Source organism: Oculina patagonica, chromosome 4, assembly GCF_052425735.1.
Source record: "Oculina patagonica isolate OP01 chromosome 4, crgOcupat, whole genome shotgun sequence".
NCBI classification, from domain to species: Eukaryota; Metazoa; Cnidaria; class Anthozoa; order Scleractinia; family Oculinidae; genus Oculina; species Oculina patagonica.
In genome coordinates this window covers 53,741,298-53,759,692 of record NC_135761.1, presented here as the reverse complement: position 1 = coordinate 53,759,692, position 18,395 = coordinate 53,741,298, and the positions used below count along the sequence as shown (strand labels likewise).

The window sequence follows — 18,395 nt, the reverse complement described above, 5'->3', positions numbered from 1 at the left end:
CAATTGTATTCATTCCTGTGACATTTTACATTGTACCTCGCCTTGTCTGAGCCTCACCCCCCCCCCCGGGGGAAGGGGCGAAAGGCTCTGTAACCAGATGCTTTCACTTACTGACATATTATTTCCATTACTCGCAGCTATCGATTTAGTCTCTGACTGGGACGAACGATCCAAATGGGACAAAACATTTGACGGCGTCTCATTCCTTGATCAGATGGCCGACTTCAAGCTTCTAAAATGGTGAGTTGAAATGTTCTTTTGTAAGACGCCTGATACATCCTCGAAGGAAAACTCTTCACTAATGAGACTAATGAATGAGTGATCTTTCTCAGTTTATTAAAAGGCAATTCGCAAAAGGTGGGTTGCAAAAAGGCTCGATTGTAAATGATTTTTGAGGTCAGAAACAAAATTGTTGCCTCTAGCTGTTTTCAAAAAACATATTCTACATAAAACTTTCTGTTTCTTCTATTATTAAGATGTTTCTCTTATGGGGAAAAGTTAAACAGGTCTAGTATCAGTTTTTAAAGGTAGCCTAACTCAAACTTCTACTCCACTTTTGGAGTTAGCATGTAATGTTCCCGCTGTTTTCTCCTGCCCAAGCCCCTCACCCCACCCACCCCAACTCCGTCCCCTCACATTCCCTCTCCTTTCTATCACTCTCCAGGGTAGTTCTCTTGTCCAAGATTTCTCCAGATCACCAATAATTTCATGCTATATTTAAAAGTATGACTCTAAATTTATTTTTGTCTGTATTTAATAGTTCCCAGAAGAAGAAAAATCGTTGTGCGGTTTTAGCCAGCTTGGATCGTGAAGACGAAGAACCATATTACGCGTGGGCCTGGAAAGGATCCAATCACCCGAGCGTGCCTGGGGAGGACACTAAACTCACAGTCATGAGGTAGGTGGCGTGTGATGTTAATGTTATGTGTATTTCAGTCTTGGTTCTCGTTGCGGGCATTGTAAATAAACAAACAAATAGAGCAAATTTAACATAAATAAATAAATTTAACATAACTTTCAAAGCGCGACCGAGCTGTTGAACTTGGGACAACCGAGAACAAAGCCCCCAGACTTGCCCCAAGTCACTCGTTTCATGTCGACTCGGAGTTATTTGAGTAAGATTGCTTTGAATAAAGCACACTGGATCAAGAAATGGCTCGATCCTCCGCCATTTTGTTTTTTCATGCCTCCGCGCGACCTTTGTTTCCATATCCAGCTGTCTCCTGCGAACATATTAACGAGCGACTTCTGCCAGCAGGGTAAAGGATTAGCCTCCCATGTAGTCGTTTATAGGGGCGATCGTATTTCACTGAAACACTATCGCCTATAAAAAAGACTGCGTGGGAGGCTAGGTAAAGGATTTGAACCAGAGACCTTGAGCTCCCAAAACCACTCGCCCAAAACCACTTTCTTTCACTCACTCAACTCGACTCTTGCCTTTTTTTTAGATTGGAGACTGGCATCTGCGGTGCGATCATCCGTCCATATCATGACGCGACCAGATCCTGTAAAATCACAATAATCACACAGGTACGAGGCTCTGTACCTAGTCCACTGAAGAGCACGTATCTCACGGGCAACCCCAGCAAGTGGCTGCTTTGGATGAAGAAACACCACAACTCACAACTGAAGAGCACTTTGGAAAAGGAACAAGACGATGATAAAAACAAAGACGATGCCTCCTCGGTGTCCTCGAAGTCGGATAAGCAGGATTCAGCAGTATGAAGCACGTTTTGGCGTAGCCTTTGTCCTTTAAAGTAATTCTGTGTGAATTGTGTAAAAGGGAGGAATCTTTGAACATTGCCGCCATTTTAACAGCTAGGTGGTGTTTTGTAAAGTTTAAAGGCAATGTTCGGTGAAATCTTTCTCCGCTGTCAGTCAACAAGTAATTTTTATACCAAATTCAAATACGTGTATGTGGGACGATGGATAGGTAGATAGGTAGGTAGCTAGATAGGTATTTGCTTTCTCTTAAAACCTGAACGAAGCGAACGCGGGATATGCAAGCGGAAAGCCGCGACTGAGTAACGCGGGCGCAAAGGTCTCGTTACCAGGTTGGCGCGCTCTTTTCACTGCGTTCATGCTTGGTAAAAATAATGATATTAATAATGATAAAAATAAGCTGTTCGCAGCTTAACAACAGGTCGCATGATGAAATAGTGAAACCAACGAATAGGCTCGTTTCAATGTCTCTGAAAAGTGTTCGAGGGTTTTGATGTAATGTGTCACTTTTCAAGGCAGTTAATTTTCTAAACATCAAACTTACTATTGCCTGACTTGTATTAGCCTGCGTAGCAGGCGCCGTATAGTTTCTAGCGCGCGTATGGGAGAAACGCGAAAGGCGCGAGAGAGCCACGCGAGGAAAAAATCGAAAAAATCGCGGCCTTCTCGCGACTCGCCATCGCGCACTCTTTTAAAAGCGCTAAAAACAACACAGACGCCTGCTACGCAGGCTAGACTTGTATGTACACAAAACGTGAACCTTTTATGTTTTGCTGTTAGCTTTATCAATTGAACTCTAAGGATAGCCAATACTTTTTCTAGGATTTTGCTTAACCCAAAACTTTGCATAGAAAGAAAACTACCAGCTAGTGGGATCTGAGAATAAGATTTTACCTCCTACAGTGTTTTTTATTGCAGTCTTATTTCTCCAGCTGAAGTATCCAAACGTCAAATTTTCCCTGAAGAGATGAAGAAATTGTTTTGCAAATTCTGTTGTCGGATGTCTGCGATAAAATCGTAGTTGTAATCTGGCGACATGCACGTCACGTGTCATGCACGTACGCATGGACTTCACGTGTTTCATTCTGGGACAGCAGTAGTATAAATAATAATAGGACAGCTGTGTAGTGTTTTGATACGAGGAAATGAAAACATGAGGACGCTTCTAGATGTGTAGTAAAAAGTTAGAGTTGAGGTTTAAGGTGGCTCGTAACGGGTTCCCAGTACATTCAATAATTTATACTTTGATGGATTAGTATTCGTCAAAGAAAAAGTGCTGAAAGTGATAGAAAGAGTGTTCATCCACCTTAACTTTTAGCGCGTGAGTGCAAAGCTTGTAACTCGTTAGATTTTTTTAAGAGTTGCGTGACAAGTAGTTGCCATCTGATAGCTATAGAGCGTCGTATGTCATGCATTCTCTACCCCTGTGTGTAACCTATGGGATTACTGTACTGATGTCTGCGAGTTACGGAAATACTTTAATTCACCTTTTTTAGTCTTGAATATAAACGCTTTGGATTGTACGTGTTTTTATCGACTTTTACAAAGTAAAATTAATCAAGGCACGTTAAATTAAAATAGTGGATAGACAAACTGAATCGTGTTAACAGGCCAACTTTTCTTTTAAATGAAGGCCATGATAACTGTGTGTATTACACTGAGTAAGTGGTAATAAAAGCAAAGTATTTTAAAGACTTCTAAGATTTCTTGTTTTTCCGGTGATGTCATGGCGTCATTGCATTTTTACAGAGCGTTTTCACGGAACCGATTCGTCATAGTGCATTTACAAAGTATTTACACAACACAAATCTACTAATCTGTGGTATGTTTTGTTAGCCCGATCCGCATTCTTGTCCCCAGAGTGCACGATCCGATTTTCGTGTCATCATTGAAACTTTAGTGAAAATCTTCGTAACATCGGAACGACTTTTAAATGCAAAAAGTTTGGCCTTCTTGTAAGAATGCGTGTAGGTGAGGCAGTGTGGATGATTACGTTTGTAGATACCAGAAGGTAGTTTTTCTCAAGCCGTTTAGAGCAGTCACAAACTAAGTACACCTTTTCTGCCACTAAAGAAGAACGACGTTTTAACGACACTAGACAAAGCAATGAGTCTTGAGCCTTACGGTATAATAGACGCGATGAACTTAATTAGCGACATTTAGCCCATTTTTTAGCCTATCAGAATCTGTTTTGTTATATTTCAAATTTTTTATATGTAACGTTAATTTTTTTATAAGTATTCACTTTCTTTTAGCCCCCGTAGAAGGCTTGTTTTTCAAACCGAAATATCGGGCAAATATATTCTTCTTTTGTTTCAATCTTTTCTCTTTTCCATAGGGATCAGCTTACTTTTTTACTGATCCAGGTCTTCAAACGATCCGGCACTCTTCATTGGTTTGTCGTTGTGGAATTGCCTATATAAGAGTTTTTAAGAGATAGACTACTGGCAGTCTGTCTTTTCTCTTAGGGTCTGAGGAGCGAGCGGTTATATCAGGAACGCGAGCAAACTGGTTGAGCTGGCGGATGGATGAGAAGGGGCTTGGGGCGATCCGATCGCGCGCGCACTCTTGTTTCGCCCCAATCCTTCCTCGCGCGTCTTAAACCCTCGCCGAGCCTCGCACTCCCTTACTAAATTTCGAGAGAAAAACAGGCTGCAAGCAGTCTAGTTAAGAGAGTTCGGGTTTAAACAAACCAAAAAAAAAAAAAAAAAAGAAACAGAAAACTGGCTGTTGCTTCTTTAAAATACAGTAAGACGCCCTACTGATATAAACTTTCACACATTTTATTGTTAGATGCAACTGTGCCAATGCCTGTTCCAATAGTTCACAAAGGTTATAATGATGTAGTCTTATAACGAACAAATCTTTCCGCCACCACATCCACACGGATACCCCAGGGGTCGGATAAATCCCCTGCAGCAGGAATTCCTGTCCCGGTCGTAAGCCTTCCGCCCACAGCAACGAACGGAGGTAGCCTGGGGAGGCCTGATTGTAGGTGTTCCGAAGCAGCAGAGATGGGTTTGCGGAATGTACGGCTTGCCCCTAACATAAAATTAGCAAATAGAATGAATGAAGTGATAACATGTTACTTTTTCGATTATAGCTCTAAAACGTTTCTTTTTTTATGGCAGCTCTCCTTCAGAACGTCGATGCATTGGCAATATTATCATAACCAATTTTGGAGTTTTATAAACGGTGGGGCTTCTTTTTTAGCAAGAGAGGTTTTTTCTTAACTGGCGCGTGGGAATTCCAGTATCTTTTGAAAGGAACCCCTTGATTACCAGAATCTCAATTTGTATAGGCGTAGACTGAGTTTACTTTCACTCCCTGCAGTACATGCAACCAATTCTTTAACAGACCATTAACTGATATCTTCACAATGTTACTAGCCAAGAAAAGACGGCTATTTTCGCATTTTGCGTGGGAAGATTTTATGGGGGAGAGGAGTTCGAGGGGGCTTTATTTTTCATTTATGCATCAATCAGACGTAAAATAAATGATGGGACACTGTGAACCCCGACCACTGGAAAAAAATTATCAGTGGTTTAGGTGGGATTTGAACCATCAACATTCGGGTTACTTGTCCACTGCTTTGCCGTATGAGCTATAGAGTCACGATAAGAACAGCGAAACCGAAGATCATGGGTTTGAATCCCACCTAAGTTACCGAATTCCTTTCTTACTGGACTTACTGGGCAATCCACAGTGATTCATTATAGATTTATGACGTGACCTAAAATGATTTTAAACTATAATCAGAGGTTTGTTCCATATTAATTTCTTACCCACAGCATCGTCCAATTGGGGTGACCACCAGACCTCCACAGCATGTCTCCTTTGAAGGATTGTAAACGCGCTTTCCACAGCACCTTGTGTAACCAGGTCTTAAGGGAAGAACACCGCCAGGGCAACATATCTGGGTTGATGGATTGTAAGGAGTATTTCGGTAACAGCAACGAATACCAGATCTGAGAATGAAAATATACTAGGAAATAAATACTACTTATGCAACGCTTTCGAGTGGTATACTATGGAATATCCCACTTGTCACTTGTATTTTCTTCGTATACACACTCGCCTAAATTAATATAAAAAAAAAAAAAAAAAAAAAAAAAAAAAAAAAAAAAAAAATTTTTATTTTAATGTAAAAAAAAAAAAAAAAAAAATTTTAGGCCCAAAAAAAAAAAAAAAAAAAAAAAAAAAAAAAAAAAAAATAAAAAAAAAAAAAAAAAAAAAAAAAAAAAAAAAAAAAAAAAAAAAAAAAAAAAAAATATAAAAAAAAAAAAAAAAAAAAAAAAAAATAAAAATAAAAAAAAAAAAAAAAATAAAAAAATAATAAAAAAAAAAAAAAAAAAAAAAAAAAAAAAAAAAAAATACTCGAACAAAATCCCGTAAAATTTAATGTTCTTAGGTACGTTTTACAAGTATAAGTGACAACTGCCTTCCATAGTATACCACGAGAAAATGTTGTGTAACTATTTTATACCATGCCATAGAAAATACGTTTACTAAATTTCATCGAGAATAAGATCGCGCCGCACGATGGGAAGGTTGGGTTGAATACCGTCGAATATACAACGGCTTTCCTGTATTCTGATTGGCTGTATTTTCTATGGCATGGTATAAAAAGAAATAGAGGCCAGTCTTGTTAATACTATTAGCTGAAGAAGCTAAGTGTTCTAAGAGACTAGAGCTTCAAGAAATCGACAGTTAACTCTGGTCAGTTCAGTAACACGAAGCGCAAGGATTAATATTTTCCTGAGCGGGTATTTTATCATTATTCAACAAATTCACACGATGCCCATATACCGCTAGGAAGGCCTGGCTATCTGTCATCCGTAAATAACAGATATTCAGCGATATGTGTAGTTTGTCAGGATTCGCCCGAAGACTTTCAAGGCGCTGCATAACCAAAGTTTCCCTGGCTGAAAATTGCGTTGCGTTGACAATTCAGTTGAATACTAAAACAATTATCCTGCCAAATCTTGCGAAATATCGTCTGATTTTAGCCCACTCAGCCTACGGCCTTGTCGGTTAACTATTTAGCATTATCCCTCGCGCGGTTCGCCTGATCTTGCCGACGGGCCGTGGCGGGCTCGCTCCCTTGAGCGGATATGTTTTCCCTCACGAACACATTGCAGGCTGTAATTGGCGCTACGTCGACGTTCCACTCTTCGCGTTCGTGGTGCTGTCCATACCATTGGCAGCGCCCTGAAAATAAAAGGTGATATTCCGTGAGATTTCGCCGGTTCTCTAAAATCTCTCAAAATAACTGCCCCCCCAACTTATTTTCAAGGATAATAATTGTCATACAGCAGGGATAAATTTTACTTAATTTATGTTTTGTTCTAACTGAGAGCAGGGTAACGAGGAGGAGGAGGAAGGGGTGGTGGTGGGGGTGAAAAACCTCTGACTAAGTGCTTTTGAGTGCTTTTGCTCATACATGAAATACGCCTAAACACCAAAATAAAGATATTAAGAAAATTGTCGAAGAGAGAGCAAACTATAATACGTTTTTGATAATTTTTGTAAGACACAAGGACAGAATTTAAAGAGGTTTGCTAGAATCCCCCTTTTCCTTTTTTTTTTTGCTATTATTTTTTTTTCTCGTAAATGTAAATTTGTGCGACAAAGAAAATAAACTTAACAAACAAACTTCAAATATATCAAAGCCCCGTGCGTGGGTATCTCGTGATAACACGCCTTTAATTAACAGCTTCGATGCACTCAGGATAGTAATTTTAAACAAACCAGACCATTATATTTAGATTGGCATTGATGAAAACATGTCTTTTGGCTTTTGACATTTCGAAGCCATGCTAAATCATGCTCATGATAATAGCTTACCCTAGATCATAGACTTTGTCGCCACAACATATCTGCGTCCTGGGATTGTAAAAGTCTCCTGCGCCGCAACATCGCCAAAACGCTCTTCTTTCCAGCCGCCTTTGGAAACATTCTTCGGATATTCGACCACTGACCGTAACAGCTGTAATAAATATTTCATGGCAAGAAATTGGGAGAGATTTGGTTAATATATTTTTAATTCGTCCGGAAGGGCTACAAATTAGAAAACAAAGAAAACAAGGAAATTTTCTCAAACACTGGGGCCAGTACAACGGGCCGGCATTCTCGTCCCCATGCAGAGCCACTTGTCGCTCTTAGCCGGCAAAGCCTGTGCCCGAAAAACAAGCGGCTCTGGGGACACATGATTTGATTGGCTAGATTTTCAAGCAACGAGAGGGAGTTTCAAAACTAGCAAATCAAACCAACCGTTTTAAACCCTCGTATAACAAAGGAAATTAAAACAGTTTATTTGACTGGCTGTTCCTTTTGTTAAAACCCAGCCAATCAGATCGTGTGTTCCCAGAGTCACTTGTTCCTTGTGCACAGGCTTCGCCGGCTAAGAGGGACAGGTAACTCTGGGGACGAGTAATAATAATAATAATAATAATAATAATAATAATAATAATAATAATAATAATAATAATAATAATAATAATAATAATAATAAAAAAAAAAGGCACTCGGGCAGTAATCCACGAGTGGCTCTCGCCGCCCGATCAACTAAAACAGATGTAAAAGTAAAAAAAAAATCTAAAAAATACAGAAAACGAGATAAAATTAAAAACGAAAAGAACTAATTATGTGAATTATAGTATATAAAACAAAAACAAACAAACAAAAAAAAATACAAGACATGCTAAAAAGTTAAAAATTAAAACATTCGGTGACGAGCCGGTGGAAAAACATGAATCGTTTTACACTGACCTTACAGATTGCTGTTTTACCCGAAAACAAAATGATTAGTTTATAAAAAAACTGTTGTACTGGGTTGTTGGGCAAGCGAACAAAGGTCAATTATCACACAAATTTGGAAAGGATACCTTTCGTGGCTTAGCCCTTCGTTGGAGCAAAATGGAAGATTGTGGTTTCCTTGATCCAATTGGTCGGGGAACCATATTACCGAGTTGAAAGATTTTGTTTTGGAGTTTTGCGACTTTTAGTGTTTCCTTACAGTAAAAATCATAAAACCGTGAACACTTTTATTGATCTTATATATGAAAATTGTTGCAGAAAACCATCGAATGATAGCTCAAAATGGCAGAAAATGTTAAAACATGGACAGTGATGGAGTCAAAAGTTTTTTTGGAACAGTTTGACAACCAGTTTCTCTAATTTTTCTTTTTAACTATAATTAAAGTGTTCACGGTTTTCCTATTTTCACTGTAATTGAGAATGAGCGCGGAGAATTTATTTACACGTGAATGTACTTACCACACACCACAAGAACGACTAACAATAACTGAATCTTTTGCTCCATATCTTCTTAACACTCTCCTGTGGAAACACAGATAAAACAGTCATCTACACGTTTTAAGAGATTAACGCATTAGACAGCTTGCATGGTCGAGAACTTTAATGACATTCTTTCATTTCTTCGCGGGCAATCTTAAATATTGCCTCTCAGTCCTGAGCACACAGTCATACTATACACCCCCAAATTCTTAGAAGTAGCATTAAAAGCAGTGCGTCACTGAGTGAGGAAAATTTATTTAAGACATTGATTAGCACCGGTCTCCGGTAGTTATTTATATTATTACATCCAAGCCTAAGCGGCAACGCACAATCTGCACATCATGTTTATCGCTGTTCTCGGCGCAAAACAGAGTCATCATCGATTCCACGCGCGTGACATTAATTTCGGAACAACGGAGACATCAAAAAAGAAAAAATTAAAAAAAAGCCAACAAAAAAAAAAAAAAAAAAAAAAAAAAAAAAAAAAAAAAAGAACAAATAAAAAAATATAATTACACAAAAAAAAAAAAAAATATTTTTTTAAAAAAGAAAAAAAAATTTTAAAAAACAGTAGATATTTAAAGCACTGAGACAAGAGCTGACTTGAGACTTACTTATCTTCCAGTTTGAAGCCAAGTAGTGATGGAGGTTTGCTTGTATTTTTGCAGACTGGCTTTTTCTTGAACACGTTCACAATCCCGCTTGTGCCATACTCAAGTTTTCAAAAATATGATCATTTATTTTATAACAGGTTGGAGGACATGACTCAAACGAGAAGAAAATACTTGATTATGTCATCAGGTCACCGACGATGCATTTTTGGGAGCAGTTGGATGAACACGTCTGCGTTAAAGTGGTGATCATTACCATTTCTGATTTATTTTTTGCTACAGCAAGATAAAAGCCGTATATACAGTAATTGCTGTGTGCCAGTTAATTCTAACCTTGCGTATTCGTGAGATCACGAATACGACAAATTAACGAAGTTCCACAGCAATTGCAAAGCACTTAAGCTACACAAAATCGTTCTCACGTAAGAAAAATGCATACACCCTACTGACGAAATTTGTATACGTAATTGGACTACATGCTGTCCAATTTGGAAATAATTTGATGAAAAAAATTCCGAGGGCAGCCAATTTGGCTGTCAGAGGAATTTTTTGAATCTAATTATTTCCAAAATTGGACAAGCATGTAGTCCGGTTACATATTAATTATATAGCTTGTAGTCAGTGAATCCAGCATAAACAACAAAACTTATGTCCAGAACGGGAAAAGCATTCAACAATAGTAGGCATAACACAGCACATGCAATTCACTCAGAGCATTGTCCTCACAAATAAAACTTAAACAAAACAGTGCAATTTTATTCACCTGAGTTTGCGAAGCTTGCTACAAAGTGAGTGAAAACACTGCATCAATCAATGAAAGTCGTAAACAAAGTGTCCGAAGAGCTTAACAACTTCTTGAATGTGACATACTCCTTTCCACTATATCGTTCGTACTTCATCGCCGTCTTTTCTTTTCGAATTTCAGCAAAAAACGACAAACAATTGCATCTAGCTCATGCCTCATGGCGATGAATATCTGACAGATTTCTTGCTTCGCTTCGCTGCACTTACGTTCACCCAAGTTTTGTACTATTGGAGGTGTTTTGCTCTTGGTTTTTGCTTCTTAGTGTTGCTAGCTCCGCTTCTGACAACGTAGAAAATTTCTCTTTGTTGTTTCTATTGCTGAAAAGCTCAAAAGGAATAGAAAAACGTAGCAAACTTGCTCCATAAAATTCCGCCATTGTCGACTCACAATGCGACCACTTTACAGCGCTGACGCTATGCTTTGTGCTAATTGGCTAATATCCATCACATGTTGTGTTTTCTTCGATTTGATTGGCCGAGACGAAACTGTCCAATTTATCTTAAATTGGACAGATTGTGAATTTTACCAAAAAATCCTAATTGAAACTATCCAAATTTAATCCCAAATTGGACAGTTCCCAGAAATTAAGGAAAAATAGCTGTGCTGACAATATAGGATTTACTGACGGCTATATAATTAAAAAAGGAAATTCAAGAGACAAACTAACTCCCGAGTTAGGATTTCGAGTTGGATTTCGAGTTAGGATTTCGAGTTGGATTTTCGAGTTGGATTTTCGAGTTAGGATTTCGAGTTGGATTTTCGAGTTGGATTTTCGAGTTAGGATTTTCGAGTCAAAACCCATTACAATTATTGAAAGCTAACCGTAAACAGGCTAACCGGAGTGTATAGTAGGCTAACCAAAGTGAATAGTAGGCTAACTAGAAGTGTCAGTAGGAAGCTACCAGGAGTGCATAGTAGGCTAACGGGAGTGTATAGTAGGCTAACAGGAGTGCATAGTAGGCTAACGGGAGTGTATAGTAGACTAACTGGAGTGCATAGTAGGCTAAACGGAGTGTAAAGTAGGTTAAGTGGCGGAAATCTTACAGTTGATTTTAGTTTACTTTGGCCGCCCGCTTTGCGAAGTTCGTTGTGAAATTGTAGACTTCGCTACGAAGTTGCCAATTTCGTTGCAAGTTTGCGAATCAAATGGCGAAAGTTGGGCGTTAACAAAACCCGGATCGGATCGGATCGGACCGGATTATCAAAACTCGGATCGGATCCGACCGGATTGACAAAACCCGGATCGGATCCAAAAACGTCGGATCACTATAAATTCCCGCCAAAATCGTCACGTGATACCTCAAAAGAAGGAAGTAAGTGGATGTTTGCTGTGTGTTGACCCTGCTGAAATGATTTCCGTTCCTAGAGTGTAAGGTAAAGATTGAAGTGGGGATATGAACAAGAAAAGTGCAACGATTGCTGTGATTTCTTTCACTACTGTTGTGTTTCGCATTCAAGACTTATCTTCATAAATAAATACGACACCTAATTGTCCCACATTCTTACAGCCCTCGAAGCACTTCGATTAAATTTAATATTTACCTTTGAATTTTCGATCCTGCAGACAAGTACAAAAACGGCAAATCGATTGATTTCAAATCATTCGACGAGACTTTAACATAGGAGCAACCGATGAGGTCCACTGAAGGACCGAAACTCGAGTCTTGCTTAATTAAGATAAAAAAATTTGCCAGGAGACATTGTTGCAGCATCCTAGAGACTTGAAATGCAGTGATCAAACTGCCATAGAATTTATTTGTTGGATGCAAGTAACACAACAAAACAGATAAAAAAAAATGGAGGTAAAGTTTTATAGCTCCCTGAGCACAAATCACAACCACTCAAACTAAGGGGAGCTTAAAAACAAAGAAACCATCACTCGCAATGCTTAGAGACTGCAGTAGCCTTTAAAAGACTCGGATCTTAGATCCTCGCAACCGTGGTAACGAAACGTTATCATACGAACCGCTAACCGCCACTTCAGATATTCTAGTTGACAGTTAGAAATCCACTGAACCGATACACAATATAGACTACAACATTCCTTTAAAGGCTATTTAAAAGAATCTCTCAACAAACAAGAGCCAATAAACCTAACGAATATGCCACAGAGTTAGCAAACACAATGGCATAAAGATCATCACTGAAATGGCTCACGAAAGCGTTAATTAAATCCTCCGTTAACAGACTGAAGGCTAACATTCAGCAACCAGCAGGAGTCGTGTTGGCCTGTCTCATTTTATATTAGCACAAAGCGAACATCCACTTAGGGACAGACCATTAGAAATTGCCGGAGGGGGGGGGGGGGGTAAAACATTTTTGGTGCAGGAATTTTTTTTAAGTCCTACTTGTCTGCAGGAATTTTTTTTCTTTTTTGCACGACTATTTTTTTAAGCCACAACCGCTTGCAGGAATTTTTTTTTAGTCAAGTTTCCCTTGCAGGAATTTTTTTTGGAAAAAGTCACCCCATTATTACTAATGGACCGTCCTTTACTTCCTTTTACGCCATCTTCGATTTGAGCTATCACGTGACGATTTGGGCGGGAATTTACGGTGATCCGAATTTTTTTTGGATCCGATCCGGGTTTTGTCAATCCGGTCGGATCCGATCCGAGTTTTGATAATCCGGTCCGATCCGATCCGATCCGATCCGGTCCGATCCGATCCGGTTTTGTTAACGCCCGTAACGGTGTGAATATCCTAGCGACTCTTGCAGCTCAACTTCAAGTTGCAAAATACTTGTTTGAACAAATATACCAGCATCAATAGATACCTTTGTTTTAAACTGGTGCATATTAAAATCTTCTGTAATTATGTTACTAAAAAGGATTTTGCTATGCTAAACTGTTGGAAACAAATGTCATAAAAATAAAATATAAAAACATATAAAAGGTTTAAAACATTTGATGTTCGGCGAGCCGTGAACATGTTGTCTTGACAAATTTTCCCTGTCGCGTCGCGTCGGCTTCGATTAAAATCAATTTTACATATAAAGGATGGGTAAACCATCCAGTTTCATCCGGCTTACAAAGGCAGAAGACTTGAAACTGAAGATTATGCCTCACAAAAATCGTGAAATATGTATTTTCATGCGGAAAATCGAAAAAAATTTGACCAAATTTTTAATTGCATGCAAAAAATTTATTTATCGGCAAATCTTGCGTGATCGTTCATGCGAAACGTTGTCTTACACTTCAACTTTCCTTGACCAGTTCTAAAATCATTGAGTTCGGATGGATGGCCATGACTTTCAAACAGCAAGTCTTGTGTCTCGTCAACTAGCAAACTTGTGAAGTTTAATCGAGCTGAAGTTAGGAATTTTGTATCGCAAACTCGCAACGAAATTGGCAACTTCGTAACGAAGTTTACAATTTCCCAACGAACTTCGCAAAGTGGGCGGCCAAAGAAAACTGAAATCAACTGTAAAGTTTTGCTTGTCTCGGTGATTTCGTTTCATCCTGAGTCGAAAATCCAACTCAAAAATCCAACTCGAAATCCTAACTCGAAAATCCAACTCGAAATCCTAACTAGAAAATCCAACTCGAAAATCCAACTCGAAATCCTAACTCGAAAATCCAACTCGAAAATCCAACTCGAAATCCTAACTCGAAATCCAACTCGAAAATCCAACTCGAAATCCAACTCGAAATCCTAACTCGAAAATCCAACTCGAAAATCCAACTCGAAATCCTAACTCGAAAATCCAACTCGAAAATCCAACTCGAAATCCTAACTCGAAATCCAACTCGAAAATCCAACTCGAAATCCAACTCGAAATCCTAACTCGGTAAATAGGCAACCTCGAAATTCAATTGAAAGAATTTCAATTTGTGATTTCCCAAAAAACAATATGCCAATTTCCATTTTCAATTTTTGTTGATCGATTTTCCCGGAAAATTTTGAATTTTTTTCAACTGTATATCGACGGAATAGGAAACTTGGATCTCAAATTCAATTTCTTCATTATTTGGTAAACAAACAGGATCGAATCGGTTTCCAATAAGTGAAAGTTTTCGGCAATTTGGGTTTTCATGTAAAATTTGATTCTTGGTCTCTAAACCGGCTATGTCAACAGTCTCTTTTTTTCAAAAGCAAAGCCATGTATTTTATTGTCGTAAAACACTAGGGGGTTTCGAGAACACGAAACACATCAAGCGGAAGGTTCAATTCTAAAATGACCGTAGCCAATTTGGCACCTTTTACATGAATCATCCTGCCAAAAAAATCGAAGTAAAATGTTAGCACAGCGAGAGAATTCAGTGCTTTTACACATCTTAGTGTTACACGAGAGTTAGTTAAGTCCACATAGACTATAAAGTTTGTTATAATTTAACACTTACCCGGGGAAATGATACTCAAAATGTATCGATCATGGGACGTCGGTCTCCAGACAGATGGAAAGGTTTGAACGACGGCATTCTCTTTATAGATCCTCCTCCATGCACTAAGATGTTTATCTTTCAGATTGACAGTTCAATGCAGCAGAAACATGTTCACAAAGCCCGAGGGAAGAGTTTACGTCATTCACTGACGGCCGTTTTTCAAACAGGAATTCTCGGCTGTGCATGAATTGATAACGGTCAGTGGGATTGAATAAAAACTCATGATAATTTATTTCTTTTGGGTAAAAATGCTGAAATGCATCATTGCAAATGTAGCTTGGAAATTTGCTGCTTTTTTTTTTTTTTACAAATATGAATCTAAAGGCCATTTACCCATTAAGGCATAATGCCCGTTTAATTGCATAAGGCGTGCTTAACAAACCATACTTGAGTTTCTTTAAACTGACATAAAGATATTAGTGTTAGCATATTGGTGTTGACCTAGCCACGGAAAGCCAAGAGGTGTCTATATATCACAGGTATTTCATAATCATCTACTTTAAGGATTTCTGAAAAAGAGAAATTAGCGTAAGAAATCTTGTTTTGGATATAGCGACTTTGCTGTGTGAAAGTTTCCTAATGTATTAATGTAATATTAATGTAATATTAATGTAATATTAATGTAATATTAATGTAATATTAATGTAATATTTAATATTTATAAATCCCCTTTAATATGCTTAAACCCGTGATAGTTTACTGGCAATTGATGTTAATTTTTATAAAACCACTCAGGCAAAAATATGAAAAAAAAAAACTTGCTTAAAAACGCTTTTAAAATTATTTTCTAACGTGGATTTGTATAAACAGATGGAGTCAAAATAATTGGTTTTAGGCATAGGGTTAGTGATCAGACAAATAAAATTTCACAATTGTCTTATCTTAAACCTATTTCTCTCCAAAAAACTTTGTACTAGCTATAAACTGAAGAAATTTGAGTTTCCCACCTTTGCACGTTTACTAAACTGTGCACCAGACGAGTATCACGTAGTTCGAAAAGCCGTCATATAGGTCCCAGTTTTTCGTGTAGATCGTGTATAATTAAGTTTGGCAGCGTAAGGCGGGGTATACTCGAATTTGAATGAAATTTTAGGAGGTTTAGAGAATGGGTTGAAGAAAAAAAATTGAAACACCACCAGACAGTTGACCCCCACGCAAGAGCACTCCAGGTTGTCAGGGGGACTGTCTGGTGTCCGTCTACCTATTTTAAACGTCAAATCCTAATTTTAAAATCACATTAAATCTCCAATTTTTCTAATTTCTCTAAATTTTACCAATCCTTTGAGAAAAACTATCTCCTCCCAAACATCCCTAAAAATCACCCAAAACTTTACAAAACACCGCAAAACATAGATTCGTGTTTTGAGCATAGAGCTTTTGGATTGCTTGAAACGCGAACAAAATATTCGCATAAAACCCAAGTTAAGCGGTAGAAAAACGGCTTTCCGGTGTACCCTCACCTTAAAGCAGCTGGCTTAAAACATTGTCAAAAGCTTTAATTGCATGGGAATATCGTAGGTTATCTAAAGCTACCTTTGATAGCGGTGTTTGCATAGTTAAGTGATCTTTCTGTGAAAGTTAACACAGCTTAAAGTTGCGTTTGGGAAGAATCACCCTGATCATAGTCTTATTAATTCTCTCGCTTACAGATTCATTTAAGTGTTACTCTGTGGACGCATGGAAAATAGCTTCAAATAAAATAAATTTTAATAAAGGCTACTGAGCAGTACAGCAGTTCTAACTTTCAAAGCTTTAGATAAACTTAGTATACATATGTAAAAATTCAAATAAAAGCGGAGCAGGCCCCAGTTGTTCAAAGGGTGGATAACGCTATCCACCGAATAAATCACTATCCAGTGGATAAGCGTTGACAAAACATACTACGTAATACACTGGATAGGGTTATCCGCCGTTTGAATAACCGGTTTCAGTTGTATACTTTCATGGAATCAAGTAAGAAAAATCTTTTTTGAGGATGGTAATGTCATACAATGGTACTGTTTATTGTGCTGTATACGTGGTGGTTCTAACTTTTAATTAGTTTGTGTGTAAAACGCCACTTTTAAACTTTTTTCAATATTTTACAAACGAAATTTACGTTTGTTTCCTTTTTAAGTTACTTTCTGGAAAGGATAGCTTTTTCGCAAAATTTAGAGAAAGGAATTTTTTAATGACCTTAGGCTTGCATCACGAAAATACATATTGATACGTGACAGAATATTGACAACTACATTGGTTTGTGCCGCAAATCTGGCCGGATTTGATAACATCTCAAGAAATCTATTACCGCCTTAACTGGAGTGAGATTAACAATACGATACATGACTGACAAAAGCATAGTACCTTTTAAGTAGGGCTCGTTGCCATAGGCGTACGGGCACCTTCGGACCTGGGGGGGCGGAGACCTTGTTGCCCGAAAAAAAAATTGGCATGGGTTGAAAGCCAAATAAAGAGGCATATATAATATGCAAAACAAAACGTGCATTGAAATAGTTTTGAAAAAAACCTGGCCCGTTTGCTAAAAGGAAACGATAGTACTTTAATTAATTTCGTGGCATTGCCCGAAGGTGTCAATGCACTGAATCCTTTTTCTTCGGAAATATTTATTTATTCACTCTAGTTCAGGGAAAAATTTATTTATAAAAATTAAAGTATTTTGGGGGAGCCAATTTACATTGGCTGCGGTCACATCTAGACTGCTAACTATAGTTAAGACGGCGTTAACTATAGTTAGCTATTTCGGTAATGTGACCGCTTCTCTGTTCGCCCTAACTATAGTTAGAAAATTTACGCCTCGCTGATCCAAAACAATACACACTAACTATAGTTAAACTTTAGTTACGTCGTAGATGTGACCGCAGCCATTGTTTTCCCCCACCTTGAAAGTTACACAAAAGCGTGCGAAACATTTTCAGGGATAAATGGATCGAAAATTTTGAGCTATCCCTAAGAACTTAACATTTGAGAAAAGCGTCTGCAGCTTCATCACAATTGTAACAGCTTTGTTCCAAGGTCTTACACTGGGTCCACCGCGCGCAAACGCTCAAGCTTTGGAAAAGCTGATTGCAACTGAATCAAACTGAGGGGTCACACAGAATTTTCGAGGAAAATCGAACATGATGATAGCAATTTGCGAGAGGAAACGAAAGCAGATGAATGAGAAATTTGGACTTTTGAACCACAAAGCTCGGTATATTTCCAATACTTTTCCTGTTAATGTAATTCGTTTTGAACGTAATTTTGAGATTTGTCGGCTTATTTTCTATTTTTTGCTAGGCTTGTTGCCCGAATTCTAAGCATTTTGCCCGAAAATTTTCGGCACTGGGGGGGGGGGGGGGGGCTGCAGCCCCCCTCGCCCCCCCGCCTCGTACGCCTATGGTTGCCATGTTTAATTTAAACATAATTTATACAGTAGAATCCCCATTTCTACTGTACTCCCAATACAGATCTCTACGCATTTCTTATAATACAAGTTGCGAATAAGATAAGTTTGCCTTTTTGTGATCGGTTTCGTTATTTTTAATGACCTAAATGGCTGACTTTGTATTGGTTTTTTGAGGTGAAACTAGTTGCTGA

General features: G+C 38.2%; 3 protein-coding genes across 3 annotated transcripts in view; 1 reads left to right on the top strand and 2 right to left on the bottom strand.

Annotated features, from left to right (window-relative positions):
- LOC144650664 (uncharacterized) overlaps nucleotides 1-3,416 on the top strand; it is a 17,275-nt gene extending 13,859 nt beyond the window's left edge. The window contains exons 12-14 of the mRNA XM_078510385.1: nucleotides 138-240; nucleotides 761-898; nucleotides 1,449-3,416. Of these exons, the coding sequence (XP_078366511.1) occupies nucleotides 138-240; nucleotides 761-898; nucleotides 1,449-1,725 (518 nt within the window). The 3' untranslated portion in view covers nucleotides 1,726-3,416. The remainder of the gene's footprint in view (nucleotides 1-137; nucleotides 241-760; nucleotides 899-1,448) is intronic.
- The window catches only part of LOC144650686 (uncharacterized), a 192,779-nt gene that overhangs the window by 70,958 nt on the left and 103,426 nt on the right, over nucleotides 1-18,395 (bottom strand). The window lies entirely within an intron of this gene.
- Nucleotides 4,490-14,874, bottom strand: LOC144650665 (uncharacterized). The gene is made up of 5 exons (XM_078510386.1): nucleotides 14,778-14,874; nucleotides 9,001-9,063; nucleotides 7,570-7,711; nucleotides 5,508-5,690; nucleotides 4,490-4,764 (listed from the first exon to the last, which is right to left on the bottom strand). Exons 2-5 carry the CDS (start codon nucleotides 9,044-9,046, stop codon nucleotides 4,572-4,574), a joined length of 564 nt encoding a protein of 187 aa, XP_078366512.1. The 5' UTR covers nucleotides 9,047-9,063; nucleotides 14,778-14,874; the 3' UTR covers nucleotides 4,490-4,571.